The sequence below is a fragment of the Pinus tabuliformis genome, chromosome 2_2 (assembly GCF_031772625.1).
Source record: "Pinus tabuliformis cultivar Carrire ecotype Pingquan chromosome 2_2, CPIR1, whole genome shotgun sequence".
In the NCBI taxonomy this organism is placed as follows: Eukaryota; Viridiplantae; Streptophyta; class Pinopsida; order Pinales; family Pinaceae; genus Pinus; species Pinus tabuliformis.
The window spans coordinates 159,769,596-159,789,360 of NC_142300.1; the positions used below are offsets into that span (position 1 = coordinate 159,769,596).

Here is a 19,765-nt window from a genome sequence, read left to right on the forward strand (position 1 = left end):
AAACCGTAAATTAAATGACAGCATAACCGGTAACTACTTTTCCTGAGTCACCTAATTGACAGAGGAGGATCATTTCCTGTAGCCAACTTGCATTTTTCACACGGAAATTCTTGTGTAAACTAAATCCCGACAGTATTTTATCTAGTGACGTGAATGCTAGTGTGTGATGACCAATCTGCACAGATGTACTCAGAAAACTTGTAATTGGGTCACAAATCTGAAAATAATAACTCACTTGAAATTATCAACACTATGCAAATTACATGGTCTGCAAGGTTAGGTCGTACACGTAATAATAACTACTAACTAGAAAAATAGAGATGTAAATGATATGGACAGTGTCAAGCTCTTGCCTTAACTCTAAAATTCTGAGCACTCATTACTACTAAGTTCTAACCATAATAGGATCATCTCTTCAGTGCATGCTCTAAAATAACCATTTACAATTGCTTCTTCAGGTTATTGGCTTGGAACTTCGATTATTTGTGTTGTTACAATCCATTCAAAAATAAAGTAATCAGTGGCATGACAATTGTGCCATTGCTCAATTATTATGTGATTCCTGTTTGCATGCAGATTATTCACTCGGTAGCTGCAAATCCCAGCTACAGAGTAATCACTGTTACTTCAATTACCAATTGAATAATGTGCAACCAGCAGCTACTGTTCCTTTTTGGCCCTTGGTTTGGATGGTTTCGGTGGCTTTAAAACAGAACCTAAAAGAATCAGTGCAATTGGTACTAGTGTCCCTACATAGAAGACACTACCATATGCAGCAAGAGTCTCATGCAGGCTCAGCACCTTGCATCATTGAACAGAAGAATTAGAGATCAGTTTAAGTCTGACGAGAATATAAGGTAGAAAAAGTATAGAGATGACTTCATGTACAAACTAGCACCTAGCTAATCTCAGTAGCATTTAACCTCAAAAACAGCAGAACATTCAGTTAAATATGGCTTTGAGCATAAAAACTGCATGTTATTTTCAGAAGTTTTCAACTTTCAAACATGGACTGATTTACTGCAACTCATGAAAATGTATTAAAATGAGAGGCATAAGAAAATTCACAACAAAATCATTTTTCCCTGCAAACAAAGAGGATAGAAAAGGTAATTTTAACAAGCAACTTTCACTTGCAACCTATTTTATTTGTGTTAGGATAAGTAACACTAGAAAATATGTTAGAAGTCCTAGTAAAGTAATATTTGACGAAACATTGTGAAAAGGATCATTAAACCTAATGTCAGTTATAAGTTGGTTATAGGACTGGCGGTTTAAAAAACATTTTACATGCCATATTAAAGAAAGCAATGATTTGTTAATAAAATACGTTCTTCTTATGTTCCCTTATATCTCTCAAGGTTATGCAAGTTCAATTTTAACACTTTGAAGGTTGAGGACCACATTACTATGGGCTGCTTGGACACATATAGCTACCATAAGAAACTCCCAAGGACCTAGATCTTGATAATCATTTCATTGACTAATGACAGTCAGTAGAAGGTGAAAGATAGAAAAGGAGTCAGCAAAAGGAATATCACCACCAGTAAACGAAGACTTGGAAAATGCTACAACATAATCCTTAAACATGAAGAAAAAACAAGAGAATATCTTGGGTTATCTCTCTCCTACTCAGTGCAAACGAGTAAAGGAGGGGAGGGCAGTTCCTATTCAAAGTTACAACATGTGTTGCCACTAAAATTGGAAACAATTGAAAATATATACTAATGGAAACTGTTCAGTGCAAAAAACATGAGCCCTGGTCTAATATGGGTCAAAACAAGCAAGGAAAGGAAAATGGGACTTTAGGTGCAGTTTTCCATGCAATATGTAAAGCTTCAGTAGTCCCATAGTAACTGCCTCAGGTTTCAAGAGGAGCTAAAAAGAGTGCAACAAAACTCCCATAAATGCGGCAAATCGGGATGAGACAGCTAAATCATAGACTGACCTGCAAAGAGCGATGTTGATGCCTAAGACATATAAATAGGGGCCAAGGTACCTCATTCGAATCATCCATCATCATTTACATAAATCATTTTATCAAACTTTTGTCACATCTACTAATTTTTCTTTACTCCATACACAGGAATCTTTTCTCCTTTTGGCCCACGTGATAAGGACTTAATGTTAAATTATGGTATGTTCTATGCTTAGAGCAATTTACTTCTTTTCTTCTTATTAGCCACAGATTAGCAATCATATATACATTAAGTAAAGTGCAGATAGAACATTAAACAATCGACAGAAAACAAGCCAAGACAAGAGACACAAGATGTGGTGGCTAGCCAGGGACAAACCCCAATGCGGGGAAACCCTTTGATCAAATCTTCTTTTATCTTCAACAGTTCAGCAGAGAGAAATAGTACAAAATCAAAATTCTATAATTTTATATCAGCAGCAGCAAACCCTAGATCAGCAAAGTCAAACTTGGTCAAACAACCCCGGATTGACTTCTAGTCAAATTGAAGAACTCGGTCTTCAACAACAATAAGTAGCAGCCCAAAACAGTCCTCAAAACATGGTCAAAACAGCAGTCAATATATCAGCTCCTGCAGTCAGCCCTAACCAGTCAACGCTGCCCCAAAACAGTGGTCAAACAGAGGTCAACAAGGCTGACCTGAATTGCGGCTAGCAAGAGAGAGACTCCCCACACAAATCCGCAGTCAAGGGAGCCTGTACGCTGGTCAACACAGTCCTCTAGCACCCAAAATCTGTTGTTGTACCTTCCTACATCCTCCTTCCATGTCACAGCTTGCTGCCCTAACTGTGTCCTCTTTCTTCTTCCCACGTGAGAGAGTCTTCTTCCTCCCATGCATACCCAAGAGACTAGGAGAGAGAAGAGATGTGGAGACGATATGATGAGAAAATGAATCAACCTCTCTTGTATTTATATGATTCACTCAGCATGTGTGCCACACATTTAACTATTGGCCAACCTTGACAAATTGTCAAGTAAATACAAATAAATTCATATATCCATAAATACTTGTCGGAATCGGATGATGTTTAGATCAATCCTACACCTCTCGACAAGAGGAATCTAGGAAAAATGTCAGCTGCCATAAATGAGGAACCCACATGGAGTTTGGCCCTAGCTGCCAATTTTAACACTCCCTCTCAACTAGGGAGAACTCCATTTGTTGATCCATATGTCCGACTGTACTATCTCTGCCATCAGTGCCCTGCACTGCTCTGCTCGAACTATGAAGAAGAAGAAATGGTCAAGGATGTTTCATACCATCCTCCACTAACCTAAAGTCAGTCTCAGAGTGTGTCATACCACTCTCACTGATCTCAGATCAATGGAGGTCATCCTAGCATAGGGAGTACGGTAGATACAATGATGCGTTCATCAATAGTACTACTAATTGTCCCTAACCCCATTTCCCTACTCATTGATCAGATGAGAGGTACTTCCCATGAGTCCCAGACTGCATGGGTAGGATGCCTCGACAGGAGAACTAATCATCTTGTCCTACAGTCGCCATGGGGTGTCACAGGGGAAGGTTGAACCTTTCACCCTGTACGTAGTGCACCACCAGGGGATGGTGAGTCGCCTTGTGGTCGCATGTCGCTCCAAGAAGTACCCCGCGCCCCCCTGGAGCTCCCAGAGCTCAATACATCATACTCGACCCTCATAAGAGGGTCTCTGAATGACACCAAGTCATTCTCGGAAAGTCAAGAATTTGACCTTTCCCAGGGGCTTCGTCAAAATGTTGGCGACCTGTTCGTCTATACCAATATGTTGTAGCCTTATTGCTCCCCGCTGCACCATATCTCAAATATAGTGATACCTGATATCAATATGCTTGGAGCGATCATGAAATACGGGATTCTCTGATAAACGAATCTTGCTCTGGTTGTCACACAAGATCACGGTGGTATCCAATGTAAATCCAAATAGCTCACTGAAGAGCTTTTGCAACCAAACCACCTCACAAGAGGCCATACTAGCAGCAATGTACTCTGCCTCAGCGGTGCTCAAAGCCAGCAACTTCCGCTTCCTGCTCATCCAGGATATTGAGGCAGATACCAAAGAGAAACAACACCCGAAAGTGCTCTTTCGTTCCACCACACTGCCTACCCAATCAGCATCGGTATATCCAAGTAGTCTCACATCTCTAGCAGTGTATCTCAACCCATGAGTGATTGTGCCACGAAGGTATCTCAAGAGATTTTTGGCACCAATCCAATGTGTGTGGTGAAGCTCAACCATATGTTGACTCAACGTGTTGACTGCAAAGCATATATCCGGACGGGAGTTCACCAAGAACATCAATGCTCCGACGAGTTGACGATACTCGGTAGCATTTTGTAAAACAGGTCTGGCAGCACTACCGCTTAACTTCTTGAAGTCAAGCTCCATCGAGGTAGTTACGGGCTTGCAGTCCACCATACCAAATCTCTCCAATATCTTCACCATATATTTTCCTTGAGATAGGAAAATCTCCCCTAGCTTCTGCCAGACTTCTAGTCCTAGGAAATAGTGCATCAGTCCTAGGTCCATCTCAAACTCAAAAGCCAACTCCCTCTTACATTTTTGAATGAGAGGGTCTGCCCCTGTTAAAAAGAGGTCATCAACGTACAACACCAGTATGATAGGATTGTCATCTTCAACCTTAAAGTAAAGGTTAGGGTCGGCTTCACTCCTAGTGAATCCCAGCTTCACCAAGTAGCTATCAATCCTCTCATACCACACTTGGGGTGCTTGCTTCAGCCCATAGAGGGCCTTCTTCAACCTGCACACATGAGATCCTCGATCATGAATCTCAAATCCTTCGGGTTGCTCCACATAGACCTCCTCTTTGATCGAACCATGCAAGAACGCAGTCTTGACATCCATCTGATGTAGGTTCCATCCTTGCGAAGCAGCAAGGGCTATGATTGAGTGGATGGTGGTATATCGGGCAACGGGTACAAATATCTCATCATAGTCTATAACTTCCTTCTGAGAGAAGCCACGAGTGACAAACGAGCCTTATACTTTTCCGCACTTCCATCAACTGCATGCTTTATCTTGTAAAGCCATTTCGAAGCGACAACTACTTTGTCCTGGGGTCTGGGGACCACATCCCAGACATCTTTTTTCATGATGGACTCATATTCCTCAGTCAAAGCATCCTTCCATACTTGATGCTTGACAGCTTCTGCGAATGACGAAGGCTCATTTTGGATGATCGTGCTCATGATGGTCAAGTATCCCTGATACCTGGCCAACTTCTTCCCCTAGGTGCAACGTGCCCTTCAGCAACATCAAGTGTCCCCCCTAAGCCATGAAGGCCTCTTCCTAGAAGAGGAGGGCTCTTGCGCAGGAGGATCAATAGGATCCATAGGTTCTTCCACATCGGGCATCATCTCATCTTCCTTTTCCTTCGATTCCCCAGTGTCAGCTTCTTTAGATCCCTTTAGAGTAGGAAGATTGTCAACTTTACTAAGAACCATATCTTCGTCAAAGGTGACATCATCGCTAATCTCGACTTCCCTTTGACCAGCCACATAGATTCTATAACCCTTAGTATTTTCGCCATAGCCCACAAAGATTCCTTTCTTTGCAGATGCACCCAATTTATTCCTTTTCTCCTTCGGCACATGAAAATATACAGGACTTCCAAAAATTCTAAAATGAGATACGTCAGGTTTCTTACCAGTGATCATCTCTTCGAGAGTCTTGGAACCCAATGCTTGATGAGGGCATCGGTTTTGTACATATACAGCGGTATTTGCAGCTTCGACCCATAAAAACTTCGGAAGTCTTTGATCATGGAGCATAGCACGGACAGCTTCCAAAATCGTACGATTCTTCCTTTCCGCCACACCATTCTACTCAGGAGTATATGGTGTAGTAGTCTCCCTCTTAATGCCAGCCTCTTTGCAAAAGTCATGAAACTCATTGGATTCATACTCAGTGCCATTATCAGTCCTTGAGATCTTGATCTTCTTTTCGGCTTGATTCTCGATCAAGGCTTTTAAGTGACAAAACCAAGAGAACACTTCATCCTTCTTTTTCAAGAAGTATATCCAAGTCTTGCGAAAATAATCATCTGTAAAAGTGAAGTAATATAAATATCCTCCCAAGGAGTTCACAGGCATCATACTGGATATGTCTGAGTGAACCAACTACAATATATCGGAGGTCTTGCTTTCGCTTGAGGGGAACGGTCCCCTTTTGAACTTTCCTCCAGCACAACCCGGACATACACCTTCTTGCTCTAATCTGAACTCGGGCATCCTGGTCACCATTTTTCTCACATCGAGTAGAGCTTTATAATGAAGGTGAGCAAACCTCTGATGCCATAGTTCGGACTGAAGAGATGTGTCACAAGACATAGCACCTAGCAAACTTCCTCCGCCCTGATATAATGAATCAACTCGAAACCCAAGAGTGAAAGCATCTTTAAAGTTCTTTTTCCATACACATACCTTGCCATCGATGAAGGCCACCTTGTAGCCTTTGTCTTCCATTGCCGAAATGGACACTAGGTTCTTTTTGAGATCAGGTACATATAATACTTCTTGTAAATGAATTGTATTTCCCTTATTCAATTGAAGAGTGACATTCCCTATGCCTTTCACGGGATATTTTGAGTCGTCCCCAAGAACAATTTCCAGGTTGGTCTCCTTCTCTATCAGATAAGAGAGCTTCTTTGTAACCAGTGAAGTGCCTTGAGGCACCACTATCAATAAGCCAATTTCCTAGCGAGTCCGGGGGAGCAGTAGTAGAGAGGGCCGCTGGTAGATAATATTCATCTTTCTTATTGTTAACAACGTTAGATTCATACCTGGAGTTTCTTGCCTTCATGAAGGGTTGTCCTCTTCCTTGATTTCTGGCATTTCTTTTACCTCTGCCATTGGACCTGCCATTCCTATGATTGCCTTTAGAGTGATTTTGATCATTGTCATGGTGTGAGTCCCTTTTATCAGGGCACTCCCTCGCATAGTGGCCCATTTTGTTGCAATTGTAACATCGACCTTTTCTTCCACCTTTTGGTCCAGCCTTTCCTTTGGATTTAGCCCTAGAATTGTTTCTTCTTTTAGCATGAGAAGAGAAGGCAGAGGGATGGCCTTTAAGTGCAAGCATTTCTTGCTCTTCCATCCTTGTTTCTTCTTGAATGCATCTTGCCATCAATTCCTCAAATCCAGGGATTACATTATTGTTGAGAAGAGTAGTCCTGAATATATACCATTCAGGTGGCAGTCCTCCAAGTGTCATTTCCCTATCAGGAACTACTTCCCCAATAGATAGGAGATCATTCTTGATCTCAGTGATCCTTAAGAAATATGCTTGCATACTCTCATCTTTGCCCTTCTTAATTTCCTTTAGCTTATTTCTAGGGAACAAAACTTGATTTTCATCATTAACTTTAAATAAACTCACCAGTCTATTGTAGATTTCCTTGGAGGTGGTCAGCGCGAAAACATAGGCCATCAAGCGCTTGTCAATAGAGTCCCGGATGATCTTCCTTGCTTTGACTTCTCCCTTGGTCCACTTGCTTCTACAGCAGCGGATGCATTTGATGGAGACACAACAATATTGCCTCTCACATGGTCCAACAGTTCATGCTCTTCCAATTTTAGATCGAGAAACATCTTCCATCCGTGATAGTCAAACTTCTCACGAAGTTTGTCTTCAGCAGGGAAGTGTGCTGAGGACCCTATGGCTTCTTTAAGATTGCTTCAACAGTGTTCGGTGATTGCTCTTGCTCTTGCTCTTGCTTGGGCTTTGTCTTCACCTCAGCTTCGATACCATGTTATATTATGGTATGTTCTATGCTTAGAGCAATTTACTTCTTTTCTTCTTATTAGCCACAGATTAGCAATCATATATACATTAAGTAAAGTGCAGATAGAACATTAAACAATCGATAGAAAACAAGCCAAGACAAGAGACACAAGATGTGGTGGCCAACCAGGGATAAACCCCAATGCGAGGAAACCCTTTGATCAAATCTTCTTTTATCTTCAATAGTTCAGCAAAGAGAAATAGTACAAAATCAGAATTCTGTAATTATATATCAGCAGCAACAAACCCTAAATCAGCAAAGTCAAACTTGGTCAAACAACCCCGGATTGACTTCTAGTCAAATTGAAGAACTCAGTCTTTAACAAAAAGTAGCAGCCCAAAACAGTCCTCAAAACATGGTCAAAACAGCAGTCAATATATCAGCTCTTGCAATCAGCCCTAACCAGTCAATGCTGCCCCAAAACAGTGATCAAACAGAGGTCAACAAGGCTGATCTGAATAGTGGCTAGCAAGAGAGAGACTCCCCACACAAATCCGCAGTCAAGGGAGCCTATATGCTGGTCAACATAGTCCTCTAGCACCCAAAACGTGTTGCTGTACCTTCCTGCATCCTCCTTCCACGTCACAGCTTGTTGCCCTAACTGCGTCCTCTTTCTTCTTCCCACGTGAGAGAGTCTTCTTCCTCCTATGCATACCCAAGAGACTAGGAGAGAGAAGAGATGTGGAGATGATATGATGAGAAAATGAATCAACCTCTCTTGTATTTATATGATTCACTGGGCATGTGTGCCACACATTTAACTATTGGCCGCCCTTGACAATTTGTCAAGTAAATACAAATAAATTCATATCTCCATAAATACTTGTCAGAATCGGATGATGTTTAGATCAATCCTACACCTCTTGACAAGAGGAATCTAGGAAAAATATCAGCTGCCATAAATGAGGTGACCCACATGGAGTTTGGCCCTAGTCGCCAATTTTAACACTTAAAAAAGGCAAGGAGTCTAGAACTTGTTTTGGATTAAGGGAGAGGAAAGAGTAAAAGCAAATCATTGTCTAGTTCACATGATAGGGACTTAAGATGGCAAGGAGTCTAGAACTGTTCTGGAGCCAGGGAGAGAAAAGAACATGAATAAATCATTTCCATGACAGTATGTCAAGTCTTCAGAGTACATGGAAGCCATCTTATTATTTTGCTATCTTTGATTGCTTTTTGTCAATTCTATGTTCTAACTTCTACATTGCTGCAATGAAGATCTTATGTCCATTCACCTAGTACAGTCTAGAGTTATTTCTACAATCATATATTCAGGATACTGTGGAATAAAATACTATTGTGCATAAATTTCGTGAGAGTAATTGCAAACAATTCTATTCCTCTTTCATTGGAATATTCAATATCTAACTCACTAAAACATATCAACTGCCAAAGAGCCATGTTTGTTTAGACAAATTGACTATGGGGTTTTAAAAAATCCAAAGAAAAGAAACACATTTTCATGAAGTGACACTTTGATTCTGTGATAGATATTAGACTAATAATTGTCATGAATTATGCCCTCTACTCGAAAAACCTGGTGGGATTTTATCGACACAGTAATAAACAAAAATAATTGGAGAAAATAAAAAAAGTCACATATAGTAAGGATGATGCTGTGAGTACATCTATGAACTTTGAAGCCCATGATAAGCTACCCAACATTCCATATACCTCTCTCAAGTTAAGCATCCCTCATTACATTGTTATTATATATACAAAGTTGTGCTGCAGCACCACTCTCTTCACTCCCCGCAGCTCTTGAAGTGTGCTTCAGGCAGGAGCATCTCCGAATCACCTTCAGGAACACACTCTCAGATCAAAACCACAGGGGAACACTCCAAGGCTAAAAATGGCATTACATACCTCTATGGAGAGCATTCCCAACAGCTTGCTTCCTGAGCACTACCAAAAAGCTCCATACAAAAACTCAGAGCATTCCCACCAGTTAAAAAAAGCACTGCTCTGCCCAACAAAACACTCTCAGATTTCAAATTTTTGGGATTTTTTTTGTTTTTTCACATGCAAAGCCCAAGGAAGGCACCAACAGACCCCACAAATCACAGCTAGGGTTCATGGATGGATAAAAGCCCCATTTCACTCCATTTTTTTCTCACCCTATCACTTCTTTCACTCATATTTGCCAGGGTTTTAAGTGGGCTTCTCACTATTTGTTGAGAAGCAGAATTGTGAGAGCTTGGAGGACAGATTGAAGGCTTTCATAGTTTCATTCAACCATTATTGAAGATCTGAAGAGATAAGCTCTAAGCCCAGTCTTATTTGGTTTTTTTCCCTATTGTGTTGTATGTTTTCAATGTTGAATGTCTCTTCTCCTACTCTCTCATTCCTTCTTCTCCCTCATTCTATTGTAGGTTTTTCTCAATAAGCATGATGGATATGTGGTAACAAAACATAAATGAAAACAAGCACAATGCAGTGCAATAATCCAAAACATTAACAGAGTGACAAGGAGAGACAAGATCAAGAGCCCCAATGGTACAAGGCCTATGCATTTTAATACTGGTGATCTTAAAAGCAAACATATCCCAACTAAATAATTAAACTGGTTTAGTAAACAAACCATGAATCCGACGCACGCATAGTTTAGTGCCAAGGCTGTGTAGACCATGTTCACAATGATTAGTGCCTCTCTACCCAAGAGAACCTTCTCAGGAATGGCTTGTTGCCATCTGTAAATAACTGTGAGAGATTAACAAAGAACCAATCTAATTAGAAAATATAAAATCATATATTAATTTCCAACAAAGACCAAGCAAAACACAATAGCAGATATGACCTACAGAGCTACCAAGTACATTGGAAAGTATGTGATGCAAACATTTATTCCATTGAATTACCCTTTGAACCAGCAATAAATAGAGCTGAATGAATGAAAAATATAATATACCCAGCATATAGACCCTGCAAATACCACAGTAAAAGAACATCAGAATACAAAGAGGCTGACTTGCTAAAAAAATATCGATGAGGATCCAAATACAGTAACATGGTTGCTAGCTAAGGAAGCACTACCTCTTCAGACTGCAGAGTCATCTAATTAGAAGGGCATAAAACGAGCAGTCATTTCCAGGGTATTGTGAGAGTTTTTTTCAGAAAAACTGTGTAAGATATATCTATTCACAATGTTTTGAGTGAACACTTCACCCATCATCTTCCATATATAGAGTGCTCTATTCCCATTCGCAACACCGTTCTTCATTTTTCACTTGTTTTCCCTGGTGATGGTTGAAGTGCTCACCCAAAACATTGAGAAAAAATAAAAAATAAAAAATAAAAATAAAATAAAAAAATTACATAGTTTTTCCATAGAAAAGTCTCACAATATCTCAAGCTGCAAAGGCTTTCATTCTGATATTTCAAGGTAGTTGAATGAATCAAAATTAAATTTACAGAGAAACTAAGAGTAGAAACATCTCTATTGGTCAAGTAAACAAACTTAAAGATGGAAACCTGTATAAGATGAGATCTGATTTAACTCAAAATTCACTTGGTAAAATCACAGTGATACTCACGTGCCAAACTGCACTGACAGTCTGGGTTGCAAGCAACTGAGCAAATCCTGGCTTCTTTCCTTTCTGTATTAGCCTCTCATAAACATCTGGAAACAAGTAAAAGGACATTTCAAAGGCATGTAAATGACAGTCAGTAATGTCCCCTAGATAACGTAGCCAAAGTTGAAAGAGCAAAAAGCATCAAGAGGAAACCAAATGGTGAAAAAATAGGATGAAGACTCAAGAGTATGCTTTGGAGAAAGATTTGAAATATACAGTATCGCAACCAAGTGCTGACTTGTATATTCCACACAAGTGGTAGTTCTGCAGCACTTTTTGCAAATTCTACACCAAGAATATCAACATTCTTTGCTCGGTCCCACTTAGGTTTGGGAGGCTTGGAATCTGACCATCCACTAAATCCAAGCCCTGAAACAATAAGGGAAGCTTCTGAGATCGACCAAATGAAGTAATATTTCCAACGAGCTGTAAATCCACTCATATACTGGTAGCCCAACCGCGCCCAAAATCCCCATTCCTGATATATTGGTTCAGAAAAACGAGACAGAGGAAATCGTGAAGTCAGATACAAGTACATCCCCAAGCACAATGCTGCTTGAGCTAATGCTCGAAGCATGCCACCATAAGGAGAAGGAGGAGATCTCTCACTCGATGGACTCCAAAACTGCAAAGCATGGCAAGATTGCTGAATAAGTTTAAGAGCCTTTATCAGTAACGAAGTGCCACCGTGTTTGAAAAAAATTACAACTTCAAATATCTACCAATGCAAATGATTGATTCTACATAGCCATAGGTCATGAAAACCGAAACAAGATTCAGCATTCACAACTCAGAGAAGAAGCCCACATTCTTCAGTGATATACATCAATAATAATTACAAGCATTTTTTTCCTCCAAAGCAGACAGAAAACTTTAATATCTCACTAAAATTCACAGCATATATTCAATGAAATTCATCTGATGAAATTGTAGAAAAAATGTAAATAAGGTTTATCAGAAATTCACACTATGACCAGATAAAACAAAGAAAAAATTCACACATTCAAAAAAGGGAACAGACCTATGTTCCATATTCCCGAGCCAGAACATACTCTAGCTATTGTTTTGTATAAAACCCAATATCATAAAGCATGCTGAATGATACAAGCTCAAAAACCATCAGGACATGTTAAACACTTACTCCTTTGTTTTCCGTCCAGTCAAGGTAGTCTTTTATCTCATAAACAGGTCCAGCAAAGTGACTCCCACAGCAAAGACAATAGCCCAAATACTCAACAAATGAAGGGCAATTAAGCAGCCTGTTTTTCTTTTGAGCTTCACGTAAGCCATCTTCTTTTAGTAAGCCATCTTGGTAGTTAACTGCACTAGAAATGACCTTCAGAGTCAAGACCATCAGAGCACCTGCACAACACAGGCACAAAAAAAGTATCATAATCATGGAAAATAGTTAAAATGGCATTTGTGGATCAACAATTAGTATGGACCAGATTCACATATATGTTTAAATACCAGTGTTCCTCAGGGCTGTATCCCCCATACTTGGGGACTTCAGTGGGGAAATACCCTGCAAAAATTAGAACTTCCTGGTATTTGGGGATACTATAGGATGCCCCCTGCAGGGGTCCATCCTCAAAATTAAATGAATTGGTAGATGATGTGAGGCTGAGGAGGATATCATTGGGGGGGGAAGGGGGGGGTGGGGGCGGAGACTTGAAAGGACACTTTTTGATGATGAGACATGACCTTTCATGCGGAGACATGCCCCTTGGACTACTCATTGCACCTCTTGATGGACATATCTTTTGAGGATGATGTCACCCTTTTGAGGCCTCTATACTCACATGTGTGGCCTTTTGGAGCCTTTTTCAAGTTTCAGCATTGTATTTTTATCTTTGAGGTTATTTTGGGGGTTGGCTTGATGACCTATCCACCTTGTATCATGGATTTGTATGTTTTAGGGGCTTTTAGCTAGTTTGAACTAAATTGTTTGGTTTCCTTGTATATAAATGGAATTGCTTGGTTCATATGGATCATTGCACAACTTGACAGACACATATCTCATGGATTATTCTCTTTTCCCTAGTTCGTGATGGAGCACTAGTTGAGCGACTCTCTTGGGGACTTTGTTGATGTGGATTTGATCTCTTTCACAGGTGATTATGGTGAAGCTTGGATGAATACATGATAAATCTAGTAATTTAACTTCTTTTATCTTGGTTAGTGTTTTATTGGATGAGTGTAATCAAGTATTACGCATGTTAGCATTATATTTGTTTCATTATTCTTCTAAAACGAACCCTCCTTCCAAGACTTCGAGGAAGTAGCATGTTAGCTCCTTCCTTTAATTCATCTTTGGAAATTGAGAGACTTGATTCAAAGCCTAGGATAAGTAGGTTAACTTACCCTAGTCTTTTTGAGTCTTGCATTCACTCCAAAATCCTTAATTGTGTTTGTTCCTAGAGTCCATTAGCCCTACATTAAGAAAGTCACTAGTCCTCTCTCTATTGTGACAATCAATTATACTCTTATAAAGTTACAATCATTTTTTTTGTTCTAGGGTAAATTAGGCCTTTATTACAGAAAAATCATATATTTTTAGCATTTATTGACCTGAATGTTATTGTCCTAGCGTTAGACATCATTTGAAATGCATTGGATAAGTAAAAGTTACATTTTATGTACATATTCCATTCATTAATTATGGCTGATGCCAAGGCTTTATTGTTGTTATAGACCTTTCTAACCACTAAAATTTGTTGTAATTTAATCTCATATTTACTCTTTGTCTTAGCCCTTAGTCTCCGACTCTCCACTTTATTATCATAGTTTCTGAGGCTAAATCTATTGCTGTAATAATCTGGTATATTGCTGCAACTTCTGTCTTTTACATGCTAGTTTATTTCATCAAGGTGTAATTGCATGATTGTGTATATTTGTAGAAGCTTTTGAGCCTATATTGATTGGCCTAAGCCTTTAGATGAGCCATAAGACCATTTGAACTCAAATCTGGAAATTACATATAAACCACCTTAAATCATAATTGCTTAACCTTGTTTGTTGGTGGTAAATCATTGTAGAACTCTTCGGTAGCATTTAGGTTATATTGATTGAATTATTTGATCGCTAAGATCTACTAGGGAAGCCTCCTTTGTGTTGGATATTTATCTTTCACTAAAACATGAGCAGTTGCGAAGGTGACATTAGTTACACTCCTATTGTTGTGCATCTGTCACCTAGTAAGGCTTTGCACTAAGGTGCTAGATTTTGTTGTGATAGTACGCAAGGGAGGTAATTAATATAATGTGGTGATAATCGTGAAATATGCCCACTTAGTTGTTGGAGAGTAATAACTAATAAATAGGCACATTAGAGAGAATAATATAATAATAAGGAGCAATTGGAATCAACCTTATTACCTATCCATATGCATGAGTAACCCTAGGAGAAATTTTTTCTCCTATGATGTAATTTGCTAGCCGGAAACCCCTACAATGATCCACAGATAGCCAGCCTCAAATGCCTCTCACCCATTCTTTGGTCAGTACATTCATTTTGTATGAGATCTCTAGCTACCCAAAAGGTGCTATTAACCTAGATAATTATTTCCTATTACTTGTTCACGGCAAATTAATTCTTTTGTTGGAAGTAATGAATAACGACAAGAACAACACCATTCACAAAATAAAATTGCAATAGAAAATACGAGATACCAATCACACAATGAACACCCTTCACTACCCTTCCTGCCAATCCGCACTACCATTGGAAGCTTGATCTGACCTTTTCAGCAACTCGCACTGCCTCTAGAAATTTGATTTGGAAATTCACACTAGTAAACTGGATAATTTGGTCCGCTTTTGTCACTTAGAAACTAGAAACCTCTGTGAAGAATAAACTCCAGCAAATTTCTTCCCAATCACTTCTGCTGAAACCCTCTTTGTGTCTCTGAAAAATCACCCACTCAATGTGTGTCCAATTCTTCCCATCAATCTCCTTTTATAATCTCTCATTCACAAATGAATGGCCATGATTAGAAGTTCACTTGATCCAATTGATGGCTAAGATCAACTTAGAAACTTTCTACAAGCTTCAAGATGAAAATCGATCTTATCCCTGTTGAATTTGTGTAGCTATGATCGGTCTTCATAATTGTTATTTCAGCCCTCCAAATAAATGTAATAATATATTCAAGACATGTTCTTCATGTCGGCTTCAAAAGGAGAGAAATTTGAATTTCCAAATTGTGTATTTTTGCTTCCAAAGGTAATGTCAGCTTCAAGTCAACCCAATCCTAGAGTCGTGTCTATTCGAGCTCATTTAACTTCTATATAAATACTATTTGGCCTCCTTCAAAGAACAATTCGGATCATCTCCTGTTAAAGGAAAATCGCATTACTTTTGATCAAGCGAAGGAAGGAAGGCAGGGGCAGATTGAAGTAAGGAAGCAAGTTGAGTTTCCGGACAGAACTAATCTCTACAAGAAGACCAAATTTCTGAACAAAATAGAAGGTCGAATTCTTATCAAAGATATTTCTTGGGTAGAAGACCTAATCGTTGAGGCACAGCAAACCATGTTTATGAGGCTACTTATTTTGCATGACCAGGTTTGACCTAGGTCTGTTTATGGTCAGTTTGACCTCTGTTTTTATTGGAAAGATAAGTCTGTATCTCTTGTTGAACTGACTAATTTCTCTAAGGAAAAGGTTTTTGGGTTTTTCCCCCATGTGGGTTTTCCCAGGATAAAATCTTTGAGTTTCTTGTTTAGTTGTATCTTTATGATCCTGCTGGCATTTTGTTTCTATTGTTGATGTATTTTGTGTAATTACTTTATGATGAATGTGAATGAAAGAAAGATTAAATTAAGAAATCATAAGTAATGATCAGTTTAAAAGAGTTATGAAAAAACAACATGGTAGCAAAGCATGGGTGAAAGAGCAGCCTTGACAAGTCAGCCTGAAAGAAGAAGAATACTCAGTTATCTAATCTCTATGTTTAAGGAATATGCCCTAAAAGTAATCCAAGTTACCTATCTCAGTCCTGGTCACAAGATGCCCTAGTCCAAAATCCTGTAAGAAGGCCAAGGTTATTTGAGGAGGTCCTAAAGGGCCTTCGGTTTGTCCCTATAAAGTCGAAAACCTTAGATAAAAGATACAAAAGGTTGACAGACCTCAGGGTTGGCCTCAGACTACCTTTTGTAGTGTAATATTCCTAGTTAGCCATGGCTAATTAGAATATTCGATTTTGCTCAATTTTGCCTTCTATAGTTATTTGTAAATAAAAAGGTGAGGAAAAGGGGACATAACTCACTTTTAGAATAAAAGTCACTTCCTAGTAGCACAACTTTGTGACTTAAAGGGGAGCCAAGAGGGCCAAAGGACCACGCAGAGATGGGGCCCACGCAAACACTTGGAGGGACTGCGCAGATGGAAAGGGAACACGTGGCAAGAGGGGATTACGCTGGAGGAGGTGAGCCTTGGGATTGGGAGAGGCCAATGCTATAAAGGAGAGAGGAGCCCCCTCATTTTGTCATTCGATTATGAGCATTTGAGCTAGTCACTTCGACTTGGAGCACGCTGGCTGTTTAGCCTGTCTCAGCATTTTTAGTGCACTGAGTGTCTCCGTTCGGAGATCTCACCCTTAGCACCGAGGGACTTCGAGTGCCTACTCAAGCAAGGTATTTTCAGCAGTCTTTTTGCAGTAGTTTTGATCTTTGGCATTGAGGTGGAGCTGAGCATTGGAAGACTGCACAGTCTTGAGAGAGAGGGACGCAGTTCTTCTGGGAGCAGTTCCGGATTGAGAATTTGTGGAGGAGTTGAGCCGAGATATTGAGCAAGGGATCAGCTCTTGCATATTGGAGTGGTTTGGTAGAGTTTTAGGCAGTATTTTGGAGGATTCTACTCAGTGGCAGCGCATGGCCTTGAGGGATTGTGTGATTACCCAAGGGGGCGATTTTCGGGGATCATTTCAGAAAAGCTTTCTAGGTTTTTCTGGGTTTTCTGAGTAGGGGCGGATTCCAGAGTTTCAGCGTTTTCTGAGGAGGGGAACAACCCCAAATCCTCATTTGACTTCTAGCAGTAGCAGCAGCACGACAGTTTTCCAGCAGCATCCACGCAGAGGCCATTCCTTTGTTATTCTGAGTGTATTTCTTCACTTGCCTGGTGCAAGTCGAGGTGCCATACTTCTGATCACCTCCTGTACTCATTCCATTACTCAGTATAATAAAATGGCTTAGCATTTCTCTTTGCTTTCTCGAGTATCTGCCTATATTTCTTGCTTATATGTTACACCACTGTTATTTTTATCATTTTGAGTTTCCTGGTTATTATATTATTTGTGCGTATTTGGTTGGAGTTTATTGGGGTTTTGAGGAAAATCTCTAAACCAGGATATTACAGTGGTATTAGAGCATAGATCTGGCTCAGCCTGTGGAGCTAGCAATCTATGACACCAGGGGAAAACCCCTACATCTGTTGCAGAGGTAGGAGATACAGAGACGCTGGGCGTAGGTTAGAGAACACCTACGGAGAGGGACACTGTGTTCCAGTGGTGGACGCAGAACAGGAGGAGCCTGTCGTGTACGCAGGACAGGAGAAGCTTATGGTGGACGCAGAGCAGGAGAATCCGATGGCAGATGATGACGGGAAGAAATTTGCGGACATGCTCATCAAATCAGTGCAGGATTTGTCGAGGCAGATCGAGGTGATGGGGCAGAGATTCACGACAATGGAGGCTAGACAGCGTGAGAGCCCATGAGTTTTCCAGGTTGGAGAGGGATCGGGTGCATCTCACCATTTGCCAAAGCAGGGTGCCACTTAGCGTGATACTACTCAGCAAGTGGCCTCACATGCCCCTATACGCTCTACCATGCCCACTTTCCTAGGAGCAGATACGGGGGCCGAAGCACAGCAGAAGGCAGAGCCCGGTCATATGGGCTATTATTTTGCAGAGTACCAGGCCTATGGGCAGGAGTTCAGGGATGCTCTCTCATTCAGAGACTTTGCTCAGCTCCAGCGGGATAATAGACCCCACGACCATCACAAAGGATACCGGCATTATCATGATGGAGACACCCAACGCACTACTAGTAGATTTCACTTGCCTACGTTTGATGGCTCATCAAATAGTTCGGCAAGGTCTTGGGTGGAGAAGTTGGACATCTATTTCCAGCTTAACCAAATGTCGGAGACAGAGGCCATCAAGGTGGCAACATTACATTTGGATGGTGAGGCCCAGGATTGGTGGTTCCATGGGATGGTTACACTCGGGCATTCCACAGTGACGACGTATGCCGAGTTCACCAAGGGATTGATGGAGAGGTTTGACCAGAGGGATCCAGAACAGGGAGCCCAGAGACCTACACTGCGGACTTTTTGAGGGTTTCAGTGATGGTGCCAGATCTATCCACGGCACGGAGGATCTACATGTATGTTGAGGGGTTAGCAGAGCCACTTCGGGGTCTAGTCAGATCTGCTAGACCAACCACCCTTCAGGATGCTGTTAGCAGGACCCGGGACTTACAAGATGTCTTACCCAGGACCCAGACACCTTACCCCCAGTGATAGGCTTTTCAACTTAGGGGGAGGGATGTGAGGATTCTGCCTCCGAAGGGAAATCCAGGACAAGTACAGTGTGATGATGATGCCAGGAGGGAGTTGAAGAAGAATCAGTTGTGCTTTACCTGTCAGGAGTCGTGGGCACCAAGACATAGATGTGTTGTTGGCAAAGCACATTTTATTGAGGTCTTCTCCGAGAGCAGCGGGGAAGAGGATGAGGAGGATGATGTGGACATAAGCGATAGTCATGCCATGCAGGGTCCCTTGCCGCCTCCACCACCAGCAGCAGGTGGTGCAGCTTTTGCACCTACCGGAGGAGCCCTTGCAGCATTGCGAGGAGTTCCCAAGTATTTGACGCTGCGCGTACGAGGGACAGTACGTGGCCAGAGAGTATCAGTTTTCGTTGACAGGGGGGCCACCCACAACTTCATCAATGCACAGATGGTTGAGGGGAGAGGTATACCGATAGAGAGCTTCGATGGATTTTCAGTTTTGGTCCCAGGATATCAGACCATGGTGTGTGCTCATTATGTTCTAGAGTTATCAGTGACGATGGGCACCTACACACTGACTGACCACTTCTTCGTGGTCAATATTCTGGACACCAACATAGTATTGGGTGTTCAGTGGCTCATCACTCTGGGGAAGGTCACTACAGATTGGAAGGCCCTAGAGATGGAGTGGATGATGAGAAGAAAGGGAGGCATGAGAAGATACAGAGACAGCACACATACCCACCTCAGACTGTTTCAGCTCATCGGATGGTGGCAGTCTTCTGGAAGGGAGACATAGAGTGGGCAGTGGAGCTGCGTGCATTAGAGGGCAGACGGTGCACCCAGAGATACAGGCCATCCTTGACCAGTATGCCACAGTGTTTGGGGAGATTCCATCGGGACAG

The 19,765-nt window shown here is 41.0% G+C and overlaps 1 protein-coding gene across 1 annotated transcript in view; it reads right to left on the reverse strand.

The window, feature by feature from the left end:
* Nucleotides 1–218: 218 nt before the first annotated feature.
* Nucleotides 219–19,765, reverse strand: part of LOC149191913 (lysophospholipid acyltransferase 1-like) — a 161,518-nt gene continuing 141,971 nt past the window's right edge. Inside the window, exons 3-8 of the mRNA XM_089404410.1 lie at nucleotides 12,495–12,715; nucleotides 11,570–11,978; nucleotides 11,315–11,400; nucleotides 10,640–10,703; nucleotides 10,363–10,481; nucleotides 219–801 (exon numbers count right to left, since the gene is read on the reverse strand). Coding sequence (XP_089260536.1) covers nucleotides 661–801; nucleotides 10,363–10,481; nucleotides 10,640–10,703; nucleotides 11,315–11,400; nucleotides 11,570–11,978; nucleotides 12,495–12,715 — 1,040 coding nt within the window. The 3' untranslated portion in view covers nucleotides 219–660. The remainder of the gene's footprint in view (nucleotides 802–10,362; nucleotides 10,482–10,639; nucleotides 10,704–11,314; nucleotides 11,401–11,569; nucleotides 11,979–12,494; nucleotides 12,716–19,765) is intronic.